The sequence below is a fragment of the Equus przewalskii genome, chromosome 30, assembly GCF_037783145.1.
Source record: "Equus przewalskii isolate Varuska chromosome 30, EquPr2, whole genome shotgun sequence".
NCBI lineage: Eukaryota > Metazoa > Chordata > Mammalia > Perissodactyla > Equidae > Equus > Equus przewalskii.
The window spans coordinates 7,484,497-7,498,641 of NC_091860.1; the positions used below are offsets into that span (position 1 = coordinate 7,484,497).

The following is a 14,145-nucleotide window of genomic DNA, read 5'->3' on the forward strand; positions in this document are numbered from 1 at the left end:
CACACTCTACCTTTCATAAATGCTGCTCGTGTAATTTTAATAAAGAAATATAATATGCAATTAGCAGGAACTATATATAACGACTACCCTGGACATGCATTCAATGTTATAAAAGTTTGTTTTCTCTTTGGATACTCTCCTACCAACCTTATTTATAAAAATTAAGTAAACCTTTGTTTTAACATAGAAAACTTAAGACTTTTCAACTTAACCCATTCCACATTATCAAACCAAAAATCAGGAGTTTCCACATTAGTGAAGTTTTATTATGGTTCCCATACAGCAAAATTTCAAACAAGATTATAACAGCAATAAAAGAGGTCACCCAATGACAAACACATGTCCAAAATCTTAACTATCTAGGCTCCCATACCCCCATTTCTCTTGGATTCTCCTAGTATATGAAGTTCAAGCTTGAGGATTCCTTAGCATTTCTAACCACTCTGACACCAGAATCTGTTTTCCCTCCAAGTATTCATATCAACTGCAATCCTCTTTAAATTCTACTTCCGCCATCTTAATCCAAATCATGATCACCTCAAATCTACAATACAAAAGCAGTGTTAATAACATGGCTTTATATAACCAAAGGTTAGCGAATGTGCCCAAAACCAGCAAACAAAAGGACAATTTCAAATGTATAACGTGCCAATGTGCAAAGACATAAAGGGGAAAAAAGTAGTGAACGGTGCATAATCCCCTAACCTTGCTAATAATATGATGCTGACAAAGTCAAATTAAACAGCAAGGAGTAACAGCACCCAACAGTTCTGCTGCTCTAGACTGCCCATGTTTAACTCTTTCCAGGCAAGTACAATGAAAATGAAAATCAACTAATATACTAAATTAAACAGTAAAATAAGTTTTCCAATTCCCTATGTGTGCACTAAAAATAATAGTTTAATGTTTAAATACTAAAATGAGTGCTACATTTTGAAACCTGTTCTTCCCAAAGATCAAGAACATCCCTAAATTATGAATCAGCACGGTCACGCATTGTTTAACCATGGGGATATGTTCCGGGAAATTTGTCGTTGTTATAAGGCTATACTGTTACTGTGCAAACATCAGAGTGTACTTACACAAACCTAGATGGTATAGCCTACTACACACCAGGCTATATGGTACTAATCTTACGGGGCCACTATCATATATGGGGTTCATTGTTGACTGAAACGTCGTTATGAGGTGCACGACTGTATCAGGGACTCCACCACTCCTTGTCACGGTAATAATAAATACACTGGCCCAAATCAAAAAAAGGGGAGATTCTGAGTAGCCAAGTACTTTGTTCTACTTTTCCAAAATAATTAACACTGACATTTAACAGTTACATAAAAAAGGAACTATCATAATTACACAAAAACATAAAATTAAGGTAAGTCTATAGTTATAGAAAGTACAGCCTTGTGACTTAACTCTTAATATTCTTTATAATTTAAATGTCCCATGATAAATGAGACTCAGGTATCTACGTACAGTATTAAATACGAAAAACTTTAAAACTCCTGAGAAGGCGCCAATAGGCAGCAGAAACAGAAACCTGACCAAAGCCACAGAAAAGGCTGGAGGCAGGAGAGAACAGTACTTCTAACAGCCTATCATACTGTGTTCCAACTTCCCTAGCTTTTCCCCATTACAAGATTAAACTGGAAGACTAATTCTATCTACATATATCAACCATACTCATCTTAGCTTCTTTTAAAATGCAATTACTCCTAAGGGTCAATCTTAAGAAAACTGTCTGCTAACATCTGAAGTCAGCCTGAGTATACCAAGCCGGACGAAGGCTATTTTTCAAAAAAGATAAAAACTAAATTAAGTTTACCACTGTACTGTCTCAGACAGCTTGATGGCACAGGAATGGGGTGTGGGGGCGGAGGGGCGCGGGTGTAGATATGGAGTGCTGAAGACAGTTTTATCTAGAGCAACAGCGGTGGCTCCAGATACTACTCATACATATCTTACCGGCCTGGCCACTTGCTAATACTGGTTAGAAGCTTCTCTGCTGTCCAGCATTAGTTCTACCGGGGGCATTAGATATATTTGCCCAAAGATACTAAGTTAGCTATTTAACGTGTAACTGCATACAAAGCGTACTACTATCTGTGAATCAGGAAAGAAGGTGACAGAGAAGAAAACTTTTCCCCCCTGAGCACTTTTTAAAACGCAAGAAAACACAACGTATGATTTGGCAAATAACCACTCTAACTTGTAGATTCCTAATGATAAAATTCACATTCCTTAATGCCCACTTCAGAATTCCTCCTCTTCTTGTGTGCACTCTCCCTAGTTCTGTAGTTAACAATACCTAAATTAAACCAGTGTTTATTTAAAAATTCAGTTTTCCAGGCTCCATCCCCTATTGCTCTGTTCACGGCAATTCACATGGAGTCAGGGAACTTGTAGTGTTAAAAGCTTCTCAGGCAATTCTTACAAGCAGCCAAATCTGGGCAAATTACCCTAAATCCGTGTTTTGGTTTTTGAGCTCTTACACTTACCCTAAAAATCTCTGAACTACAAAGTCCTGAGTATGAGCACGTACCAAGTTAGAATTGCCCCGCAGCCTCCTTCATGTAGCTTTCATTTGCCAGACTCCTCACAGTTGGCAAGTGAAATACCCAGTATTTTCACCCCCAACTCTAAAGGAAGAAGGAAGGAGTAGTTTGAGACCTAGGGCTGCTGATCTGACACTAACTTGTAATTAGTCATAGTAATAAGATAAATATAAAAAATAATTTATAAAAAATAAATCTAATAATTTACTGTGTTACAGAGTCCAGGCACTTAGCTAAATACTTTAAGTGTTTTGGCTACATAATTTCAATTAACCCCACAACAATCCTAGGGGAGTGGACACAAAAATTCAGATTAAGTAGTGTGCCTAAGGTCACCAAGCTACAAGTATCAGAGCCTGAATTTAAATACAAACCTGAAAAAAGACTTTATCCATTTAGTTAAGAGATAAACTAAGTATTAAGATTCCCTAAGCAATAACTACAAGGAACTCTTAGTCCTCTCAGATTGGTATTGTCAACAGCAAGTGTCTGTTGAATCCTCTATGCAAATACTAAATACAAGCCAAAAAAAAATAGGCATAACATACTATGAACCCACTCTAATAATTCTGGAAAGGCTATTTATAAGAATCCCTTATTCTTATTGGCATAAGAATGTGTCCTATGAAAACTACCGATTAACTCCAAATGACAGAATTTGAGGCAATTTTATTTTGCCCCCTTTATCAGCATTTCGTAATTTTTCTATAATAAATGTGTACTAACAAGGAAACATTTTAGTACAAGAAGCATTATATAGTTCAAGGACCCATTAACTCCAATCTTGTTTTGCATAAATATGGTACTTCAGAAATTAGGCACACAGAAAACTTTAGAGAAAGAGGAATTATGTATAAAGCTGGACAGACCAACAGCACGATCATATTCTCCAGAACTGTGCCGTGCAATTCAGTGGCCACTAACCAAATGTGGCAAGTACACATACGAAATGCAGCTAGTCCAAACTAAAATGTTCTGTAAGTATAAAATACTGAATTTCAAAGACTTTATACAAAAAAAGGATCATAAAGGATCATCAGTTTTTAAAGTAACAAGTACATACTGAAATGATAATGCTTTAGATATATTAGGTTATATAAAATACACTGAAATTAATTTCATTCCACCTTTACTTCAATATGGCTACCAGAAAGCCACAGATGTGATTTGCACTTGCGGCTCACATTACATTCACTGGCCAGTCCTGCCCTAGAACCTTGTTACTCACATGCAGCCAGCAACATGGGCACTAACTGGGATCTTGTTAAAGAGGTGAACCCTTGGGCCCCATCCCAGAATTGCTGAACTAGAATATGCATTTTAACAAGATCCCCAGGTAATTAGTATACACATTCAAGTTTGAGAAACACTGTTCTGGAAAAGTGCAATTTCATGTCCCTTAAATCACAATGACAATCCCAATATTCTTTTATCTACCTGTTTACCAAAATGCTACAAAGTGTAAAGCATTGTTCTAGACAACAGGGATACAAGGGAATAAAATCATTAACAAAATAAACTCACTCCCTGTTCTAGTGGAGCCCGTATTCCACTGAAGACAAGCAAACAAACTAACATACAGTCAGCTATGCTGTAATACTTGTTCTGAAAATGCAAATTTGTTTGAGCACTATTGACATATCAGGAAACTATCTGAGCATAATACAAATTTCCCACTCATTTATGAGCAATTTCACCTGTGATAAACACCAGCTGCATCCAGCTGAACCAAGCTATACAAAAGAATTCACAAAGCACACAGATGCACACACACCTCAAACATCTGCCAGCTACTTCAGTTCACCATAGAATTAGGAGTCATATCCCTCCACAATTGCTGTTACAACTTTGAGGGTTGTTTCAGATAACTCTCCTTCCATTACTTCACAACTCACAAGCTGCAACCCTTCCATCAGATGCCCACTTCCACAAGCTAATTTCAAGTCTTTGTCAAGGTAAAGCACCATGTTTACTATATTGTTAATATACTCCTTAACCATTTAATATGTTATGCTACGATTTTTATTGGGTTCCTATTCTTTTTTTAATGTGCCACTGGAAACGTTTTTGAATACCGTGCCCCTAACCACATTTTCCCCATAAATCCTGCGGTAAAATTTTGCATAGCATGGTGACTTTCAGGAACATATGTCATGTTACAGCAGAATGACTACAAGCAAATAACATCAAATCACATTAAGTACAAGAAACAAAGTAAGGGAAAGGATAAACAATGATGGGGATGGCTGTTTCAGAGTGATCAGGATAGGTAGGCAGACCTCTATGAGAGGGTGACATTTAAGAAAACACATTATTGAAAGAGTACACCAGGAGGACATACAGAAAGATGAACATCCCAGACAGAAGGAGCATAACGTGCAGAACCCTTGAGACAAGCAGAAACTTCTTCCTTTAGGGCCAGTATGGACAGAGTACCACAAACAAAGGGAAGAGTGGTAGGTGAAGAGGCTAAAGAAATACTCAGACACCAGATTACACAGGGTCTTTTCTAGGCCTTAGTAACAGTCACTGGAGGGTTTTGAGCATGGGAGAGATGTGGACTGAGTGACATTTTAAATGGGCCACTCCATTTTAAATGGAGCCTGGCTACTGTGTGGGGAAGTAACTGTGTGAAGCAGAAACGATGCAGGGACATCATTCAGGAGACTCTTGCAGAGTCCAGGTAAGAGAAGCAGGTAGCCAGGACTACAGTGGTTGTATCTGAAGTACTACTAAGAAGAGGTTATGCCTGGGGAAAAATCTGAAGGTAGGTAGAAGGTTTTACATACAGCAAACAAACTTGCTTTCCAGAGTCAACAATTAATAGTAGGCTAAATACTTTAATTGGATTATACTTTCATCAGTAAGGCAGCAACAATCCTGATCAGCCTATTTCAAAGGGCTGTTATGGGATCAGATGAGAAAGAACATAAAAGAGCTTTGGAAATTATGAAGCATCATACAAAACATAAAAAGTAGACTCTTCATAGGATATATTTTCATGCCCTAAGTAACTGGTTTCGAAATGACTGACAAATAGTATCTCCAGTACTCAGTATAGGGTCCCAGAAGCAGAATCCAGTCACAGATGTGGTCCCAGTTACAGAAACCCTATAAAGATGTCCCAACTCATTGCCATTGCCCCTCTTTTCAGCATAACAAAATGATACACTACATACACCAAAACTATTCTGCACAATAGCATAAGACAACAAAAAATGCTTAACAGAGAGAAAACCTAGAATATGTAAATTTTCTGTGAATTACGGACCAAAAATCCTATGTTATGCCAAGAACTTTAAATACACCTTGCATAACTAAAGACCAGTTCAATTAAGACTGCTTTGAAAGATCAAAGTGAACCATTCCAAAATATTTTTGACTGCAAAACACAGATACCATTACATCATAAACAATACATAATAACCATTTCTGTAAAAAGAACAAAAATGTTAAAACGTGATGACTATAAGACAAATGACACGGTATGTGTTCAAATACACGTACTAAGGTTGAGAGCATATATGTTTTCTAAAATTAAGGAAAAAATACTGAAGAGATGAAATATGAAGACTGCTAATCTGCCAAACTTATTCTTTCTTGAAAGGGAATACCTATTTCCTGTGGTCTTTTTTTAAAAACTGATGTACGGAAATCCAGTGCAAACACGTCTGCCTACTCTACTATCATACTAGAAAGCATGGATCAATAAAAACAGGTAATATTTATGTCCTATAGACATAAAAATACTTAACATTAGTTAATCGTATTGAAATATAAATATTAGCAAATTTTAGACTCTGTATGAAATTTCCAAGCTGCTTTGAAAACAAATCTCTGAATATGAGGGCTTAACTTGAGAAAACTGGCTTCTTCCTAGAGAAAACTTTGGCAAGCTTTTATGTTGAAACTTATCTTCAACAGTAAAACACTGACGTGATAATTTGGTCTAGAACTACACACATACACTGTACCAATGTCAATGCCTTTGCTACTGCACTATAATTAGGTAAGCTGTAACCACTGGGGAAAGTCAGGTGAAGGCACTAAGAGGATACAAGCAAAATTACCTTTAAACTAATTTGCGTTATAGTAAACACCTACCAAACAAGCTTTCAACGTGCCTAAAGGTTTCATCTCTGACAGTGTATACAACTTAGAAAGTAGAAAATGGCCTAATGTCCACACTCAACTCTGTCACTGTTTGTTCAATTTTATATAAGTAAAATTTCCCTCATTTGTGAAACTAAAACAAGGATACTATCTGTTCTATTTACCTTCCAAGGTCAATGTGAGGATCAAATAAGACTGTTCATTTACACAGTACTTTCTAAGATTACATACACAAAGCATATTCCATTTTATTCAAAACATAACATTATCTGAACATCCACAGGCCACGTTGTACAAGTATCACAGTCTATTATCCACTGCGAAAGACTGAAATATTACTGTTATTTTTTTTAAAAACTATGAAAACATCAATTGTCTCCAAATGGTCCCTACTGAACAATTCCTTCAAATGTTAATTACAGTAACTTCTGTATGAAAATACACTTCCAAATTTCTCCAGATACAGCTAAATGACAAAACAAGCTAAAAACTTTTAGTACACAGCTAAAAACTTGAAAATCTTTAGCAATAATGGTTACTAAACCACTAAGGGCAATTTTCCTTTGTACCCAAGATATCTGGATGCTAACTACAAAGTTCTGCAAATTCACTAAGTCTCACAAATCGGGGAACCAATAAAGAATACTTTTCATTTAACCAATTGAGCTAAGTTATTTCCCCAAAAAAGATATTTCTAACAAGTATTCCAAATATATCTTATTATAGTTAATTCTGAGAGGGATGATGAGAAAAAGGGGACAACCCTCAAGAGGTTGAAGTTTTGTGGAACAGCTTTACAGAATCTATGTAAAGATACGCTTCATTCCTAAATTCATCTGTACTATCATCATTCTTAAAGTTACTTGGTAAAATCATCATTTAGAACCAGTCCTCCAGAAAAACATATTTTAATCAAATGGAAAGTTTTAAAATTGCACAGAAGTATAAACTCAAGCTGCACTCTATGCTCATACTTGTGAGGTATGGACATCAGCTGCACCTTTGAAAACAGGTCTTAGATACAAAACACAAATCTAATAATTATACCTTAAGATTTTTGCTTTTGGTTATATTTAAACAAAAGATTATATGTTCTGCAGACAGATCACAGGATACATAAAAATAACTATTTCACCAAGAACCTTTTTAGTAAGTTATACTCTCACATAATTTCCCTCAATTTACAATAATCTACATTCCCTTTACTAACCTCTAAGGGATAAAATCCCTAACTCTTAACTGTAAATGCTATGTTGCATTAAGTCTTTTCTTAACTAAAGATTTCCAGGAGTGACAATCCCTCTCAATCCCTACTTTCCCACTTTTTACAGCATATCTTAAAGTCCTTTTATACATTATTTCTGAACTGGCACTTTTCAAGGAAATGCAAGGTGCTATGAAAGAAATCTAGTAATTACTGAAAAAAATATGTTGTGATGTGGATAGATACCAGCGAAGCCCAATCCTGAGAAAAACATCAACACATCTTACAGTTTCACATTCGTTTAACTTGCTTTTGTAAAACACAAGTTACAAATAATAGCACACAGGCTCTTAAGTTCTTAGATATTTACTAGTCATTAATTTTTTTTAATTCTAAAATTAAAAATATAACATTTGAAATTATGTAGCTCAATAAACAATATAGTAACCTGTTCTTACATTAAGTTGTTACTTACACATGCTAAGTGCACAGATAATCCAACTCACTTGCATTTGACTTTGGATAATGGTTTTGACTCTCTCTATGTAAGCATATTTACCTATATAGTTTCATATTTAAACATAAAAATCTAAGGGAACACATTTAAATTTATTTAAAGATAAAAATCTAAGGTAGTACAAATGCCTGTGATAGTTACTCGTATGCAGTTTAAAAAGCTTACTTTCAAAGACATATTAGCAGTAAACAAAGCACCCGGAGTCAAAGTCTAACGACTAAATATGTAAGTATTAAATGAGGGAAGAATTACCATCTTTAACAGACAGAATTAACATCAAAACCCTCTAAACTCCAGAATGGAAATATATATTATGGTGGTGTTATGGCAGCCAGGTATCTTAGGGATGGTACAGATAGGGATGGAGTTATAGCATTAGTTAAAAGGCTCCAGAGGAAGATAGACAAGCAGCTAAAAAGCAAAGAAAGTGAGGCCTAACTTAGCAAATGACTAGATCAGAAAAATAAGAAGTTTCTTAAAAATGGAGCTAAAGAAACATCAGCAAGCAGATGCAAATAAAAAGGAAACTAAAAGCCAACAAGAGGTATCTGGAGTTCCCATGGGAAGTAAAATCAAAATCAAAATGAAGAAAAAAAGGAGTAGAGAAAAAGTAAGCAGCTAAAACACCACTAGCTCTCAAGAGTAAAAACCTTTAAGTATAGCTTCAAGGCCAGGATCACATCTTATCTTTCCTTTCATAAACACCACACAATTGTTGACATACAGTGGATGCCCAATGTTTGTTGAATGAATAAGCAACAGAATGTGCCTGAGATTATTTCACCTGTAAAAGAATTTATCAGGCCTGTTTCACTGTAAATGTATCAAAGCATTTACAAGTTTCCTAGAGCACCCCACTGATGTCTTCCTGGATTTGGGGATGGATGACCCATTAACTGAAATGTAATCACTAGAAGAGAATCTAAGATACTTATCTATAAGGAGACAAGATGCCACATCCTATTTGGTCACAATCCCCGAAATTTTAAAATTAAAATATAGTACCAGCAGTACCTGCCTTCCTAGAGCTAACATTTGAAATGAAATCACTATAAAAGAGTGATTGATGACAGTATAACCTCAGACTACACATAACACTATAGAAAATTTACCCACAAACTAAAACTATTAATAGTTTAATTTTGCCATCAAAGAACTCAACACTTTAATAACCAAACCCACCTGCTACTGTTACTTACAAACAAATGTATGCTTTATCTGCATAAGTAGCACAAAGCAATAGCTATATTCAACAGAGAAATATTTTGTCCTCCCATCCAATAACCATCTAAATTATTTCATCTTAATGCAATAGTCTGATCATTATTAATTCCCTTAATCCAGGAATTCTGTACAGACGTCAATGTTTCTCACTATCTGATCAAACTGAGTAAAGCTGATTTCTATCAGAGGCAAAAAAGAGGCCCAGAAGATGCAGGACAGTTTCTTAAAGTAAGCAAAGTATTGAGAAGCTGGTTGACAATCAGAAGCAGAAAGCCACATGGTACTAGTTTCCTCAGATTATAAAAGCACAATTAATATTGTATATTTATCTCAAACATGTTATCTATTGAGCAATGTAAAATCTTAGAGTGGGAAAAAATATAAATGGTCTTAACTATCTTAGTGAAATTGGTCTGTTCCTCAATGAATGCTTGAGACATGAAATCTGATATTTTGGTAAATTTGGGGCAAATTAAGTTAGAAAACAGTTTGAGTTTACTTGATCTCAGCCTCCTGCCACAAAGAGCTTGAGGCAAGGTAACAACTGAAGGGTAACAGCAGTGTTCAAAAGAAATGAGAGTAACTTTTAAAAAGTTGAATATTTCAATGAACACGTTATAGAACTTACATTATTAACAACATCCTGGAGAATACAGAATATTTTAAATGTTTACAACAAAAATCTAAAAGAAATTTTCTGAATATCAAATTTTTTTTAACCTGTGAATTGTCTCAAAAAAATACTGTTTTTAAATTCATAATTTATCATTAGGAAACACATCTGAACTCCTTAAAAAATAAACTCAAGTAGCAACAAGGATCTCAAAATAAACTAAGCCAAACAAACTGAAATCTTTATTTGAAAAGATTAAAGCTCCCTTCTTAGAAAAATGTCCTGTATTTCTCTCATCATTAATAAAGCATTTGGTAGACTACATTATTAATGCATTTCTAGTTATCAAACATTGAAGTCCATTTTCAGATGTTCAGGTCTGCACCTCATTTCTACATTTGTTTAGGAATCAGATAACTTGATAAAAATAAAATTACTTTGATGACATAACCATATGGTAATGTCCGCAAGCTGGAAATATTACCACCTATTGTTTTATATAGAGCTACTATTAAAAATAAAGATACGTGAAAGTTTCAAAAAAAGGCTACTCACCACCATCCCTCTCTCTAACTCTGTGAATATGCACATTTTTGGCCTTACTGTGACCTGTGCTGTCACTATATTTGTTTTCAGGACTATCAGATCTCCGCAACATTTTATTTGGTGGTGAAGGATCTGCAGCGTCTCGCATTTTTTCATGTCTGTGATCACCGCTACTGGGGTGACTCTTCGATGAATATTTAAGTGCCTGTAAAACATCACCCCCCCAAAAAGAGAGAGAAAGAATTGAAACTTTAAACTTAACTTCCTAAATTAATTTTATCATAAAATCTGATGTACTAACTTTAAGTTTTATGAATTTCTATCAATAAAATTTCCATATTCAATTCTGCCGTTAAGTTATTCGGAGAAGTCCTAAATGCCCAAGAGTTATTATAAAACTCCTCACACAAATCATAATACCACATGTAAAAAAGAAAAGGAAAAGGAAAAAAAACCACTCCAGTAAGTACGCTGTAAATACAAGAAATCAGACATCTTTGTACACCAATTCCCCAATAAATTTTCCCAGGAATTAAAAAGGTTAATCTAAATAAAATTAGCAATTGAGTACTACTGTAATCTATTTCTGCTCTACAACTAAAATGCACAGCCCCAAGCGTAAATAACCATAAGCATGTTTCTGCAAACCTACAAAAAAAGAAAGCATCATTCTCTCCAATTTGACTGAAATAAAGCACTTCAGACCGAACTAAGCTACTCTTGCAAGTGTGGGATATAATTTTAAGGTATAAAAATGTTGCCCAATGTTTCTAACAAAACATACTGCAACTCCCTCACAATAACGATTTAGTTTCACTCTAAAACACATGTAGGACAAACATGATATACTAGTCTTTTACAATGTGGTTAATTATGGTTTAGAGGGGCAGATTCAGTAGCGTCAGATTTTTGACTACCCAAATGTAATGAACAATGTTTTTTATTTTTTACATCTCAGGGACCCAAGGTTTTTAACTTGAGCTTCAACAACTCATGCCAGCCAGTAACAAAAGTGTCAGCTTAGAAACCTGCTCTCTTATCCTTTAAGTGATTAGATGTTGAAACTATTTATTTCTAGTGTCATCTGATAGTTAGTTACCAACCATTTATGAAATCTTTCCCCCTGAAAACAGGGGCTACCTCTATCATAATGTTTAAAAAGTTTCCACGCAGCAACCGCTGTAACAAAAAGGAACCAACATACCTGGCACCGTCTACATTAAAATGAATTACCTAAGTATCCGAAAATCTCGATTCTTACAGAAACAAAAGCATTGTCTTTCACTAGCAGGGCAATTATTTGCACCAAAAACAATTAAAAGGGGAAGACATAGTGGTTTACAACACACGTCAGAGTTGCGAATGCATTAGTTGTTTCTTCCCAGACCATTCATCTAATCTTAATACCTTTACGTCAACTTTCAGCTATAATTTTAATTCCTTCACAGTAAATTTTAGTTCTCCAATACAATAAACAAATATGGTTCAGAAGGCACCTATCACCTCATCCCATCGATTCCTTCACGCCTAAGTAATCAAGGCAGGTCTTTCCTGGCCGAGAACGTTTTCTTTCTTAAAAAAACCGAACTCCCTCCAGTCACCTGTCAAAACAAGTCACTAAACCTCGCTGGAGAGCGCTCAAGGACCCTAACACACGATTTTCAGGGGCCCCGCGGCGCTAGTTTGGGATCTGTTGCACTGAAGGGCCTGCACCGACTTCTGAAGCCTGCGCTCGAGTAGCAGTTCCTCCCTTCCCCCGCCGTCCCCCATCCACCCCACCCCGGCCTCGGCTGGTACCTGGTAAGGCTGCGAGTCCCCCCTCCGGTCGTGACAGCTGAAAAACAGGAAGAGAGACGGCGACATGAGACATCTCGGGGGGGAGGAAGAAAACGGGCCGCCCCGCGCCCCTCCCCGCGGGAGACCTACCGTCCGGCCCGGCGGCGAGCCCACAAGAGCGCGCGCACACACACACAGACACGCACACGCGCGCGCAGCTCAGGGAGGCCCCGCGCGGGCGCAGCCCCGCGCACCGGCCCGCGCGCCCTCCGCACCCGCCGTCCTCGCCCGCCCGCCCGCCCGCGCGGCGGCTCCTCCTCCCCGCCCGAGCCCGAGCAGGGTTAACAACAAAAATGGCGGCTCGGCAGCACCAGCTCCGGAGGAACAGCCCCCCCGCCGCCGCCGCCGCCGCCGCCCCCCGCCCGCCGCGGCCCGGCCCGAAAGGAGAAGACGATTTACCCATCACTGAGTCTCTGCTGTTTCCTCGCATACATTACCATCAATGCCCGGCCTGTGAGTGTGTGTCGGGGGAGGGGAGAGCGGCCGCGAGGGGCGGGCGGGCGGGCGCGCAGGCGGCGGGCGGGCGGCAGCACCGGCACCAGGGCCCGGCGGCCCTCGGCGACTCTCAGCACCTCCCCGTTACTGGCGCCGGCGCTCCCGGGCCATCTCCCTCCGTCCACACCGCGCTCACTCTCAGCCCGGCCAGCGGCGCCAACTACACGGCGGCAGCGGCGAGCCGGGGGGAGGGGGGCAAGAAGACGCGTCCGGCTCGGCCCCGCGGAGAGCGACTGCCTCCTCCACCTTCTCCACCTCCTGCTCCGCCGCCTCCTCCCCTCCTCCCCCCGCCGCCGCCGCTGCCTGCTCCTTCTCCTCCTCCTCCTGCCGCCGCCGCCACCGCGCGCGGGCCGCCGCTGCCGCTCCACCAACTACATCCGGGCAACTCGGCCGCGGCGGCCTTCGGAAACCCTCGGCAGTTTCCGCCGCGCCCCTCCTCTCCCACCCTCTGCCGCCCTCCCCGCCCCGCGCGGCTCCGGAACGCCGCCTTCGGCAAACCTCGGCTCGGCCCGGTCTTCCTCTTCCTCCGAGGCCTGGCTCGCCTCCTCGCGACCCGTCCGCTCTTTCCGGTTGCCGCTTCTTTCCTCACGCGCACGTCCGCCCACCGCCGTTCCCCTTTAGGGACAGTCCTGCTCGGGGACCTGCTCGAGGCCGGTCCGAGGGGCCCCGGGGTGCGCGGGGAGGGAGCCGCCTTCGGGAGGAGGACGGTGGGGCGCGAGAGAAGCCATCGCGGACTAAATAGGGAGGCGGCGGTGCTGCGCGTGCGCTCAGCGGCGCGGGGGGTGGGAGGGCGCCGGGGGCGCTCTCGGGCCGCCGCCCCCGCCCCTTTGGGCGCCGGCTGGGTGGTCGGAAGCCCCTGGGCGGGCGGACGGGTACCACCGAACTCCCTCGGGCACCGTGGGGCGGAATCCGGGCCTGGGCACCTGCCCGCACCCGGACGCTGCGCGCCCGGCCGGCCGTCGGCGGGGCCTGCCGTGGGCATCTTAGAAGTAAGTCCCTCCCCGAGCGGCCAGAGAGCGAGCTGTCCGCGGAGGGGAGA

At 40.0% G+C, this 14,145-nt stretch overlaps 1 protein-coding gene across 12 annotated transcripts in view; it reads right to left on the bottom strand.

The window, feature by feature from the left end:
* Positions 1-13,842, bottom strand: part of WAC (WW domain containing adaptor with coiled-coil) — an 81,384-nt gene extending 67,542 nt beyond the window's left edge. For 4 of the 12 annotated variants that reach the window (XM_070601363.1, XM_070601364.1, XM_070601355.1 and 1 more), the window contains exons 1-3: positions 13,011-13,147; positions 12,573-12,609; positions 10,785-10,980 (exon numbers count right to left, since the gene is read on the bottom strand). In XM_070601363.1, coding sequence (XP_070457464.1) covers positions 10,785-10,980; positions 12,573-12,609; positions 13,011-13,051 — 274 coding nt within the window. In that variant the 5' untranslated portion in view covers positions 13,052-13,147. Of the gene's footprint in view, positions 1-10,784; positions 10,998-12,571; positions 12,610-12,701; positions 12,855-13,010; positions 13,148-13,604 lie in introns of those variants that run through there. The other 8 variants (XM_070601362.1, XM_070601361.1, XM_070601354.1 and 5 more) reach the window with 5 other exon arrangements.
* Between the last annotated feature and the right edge of the window lie 303 nt (positions 13,843-14,145).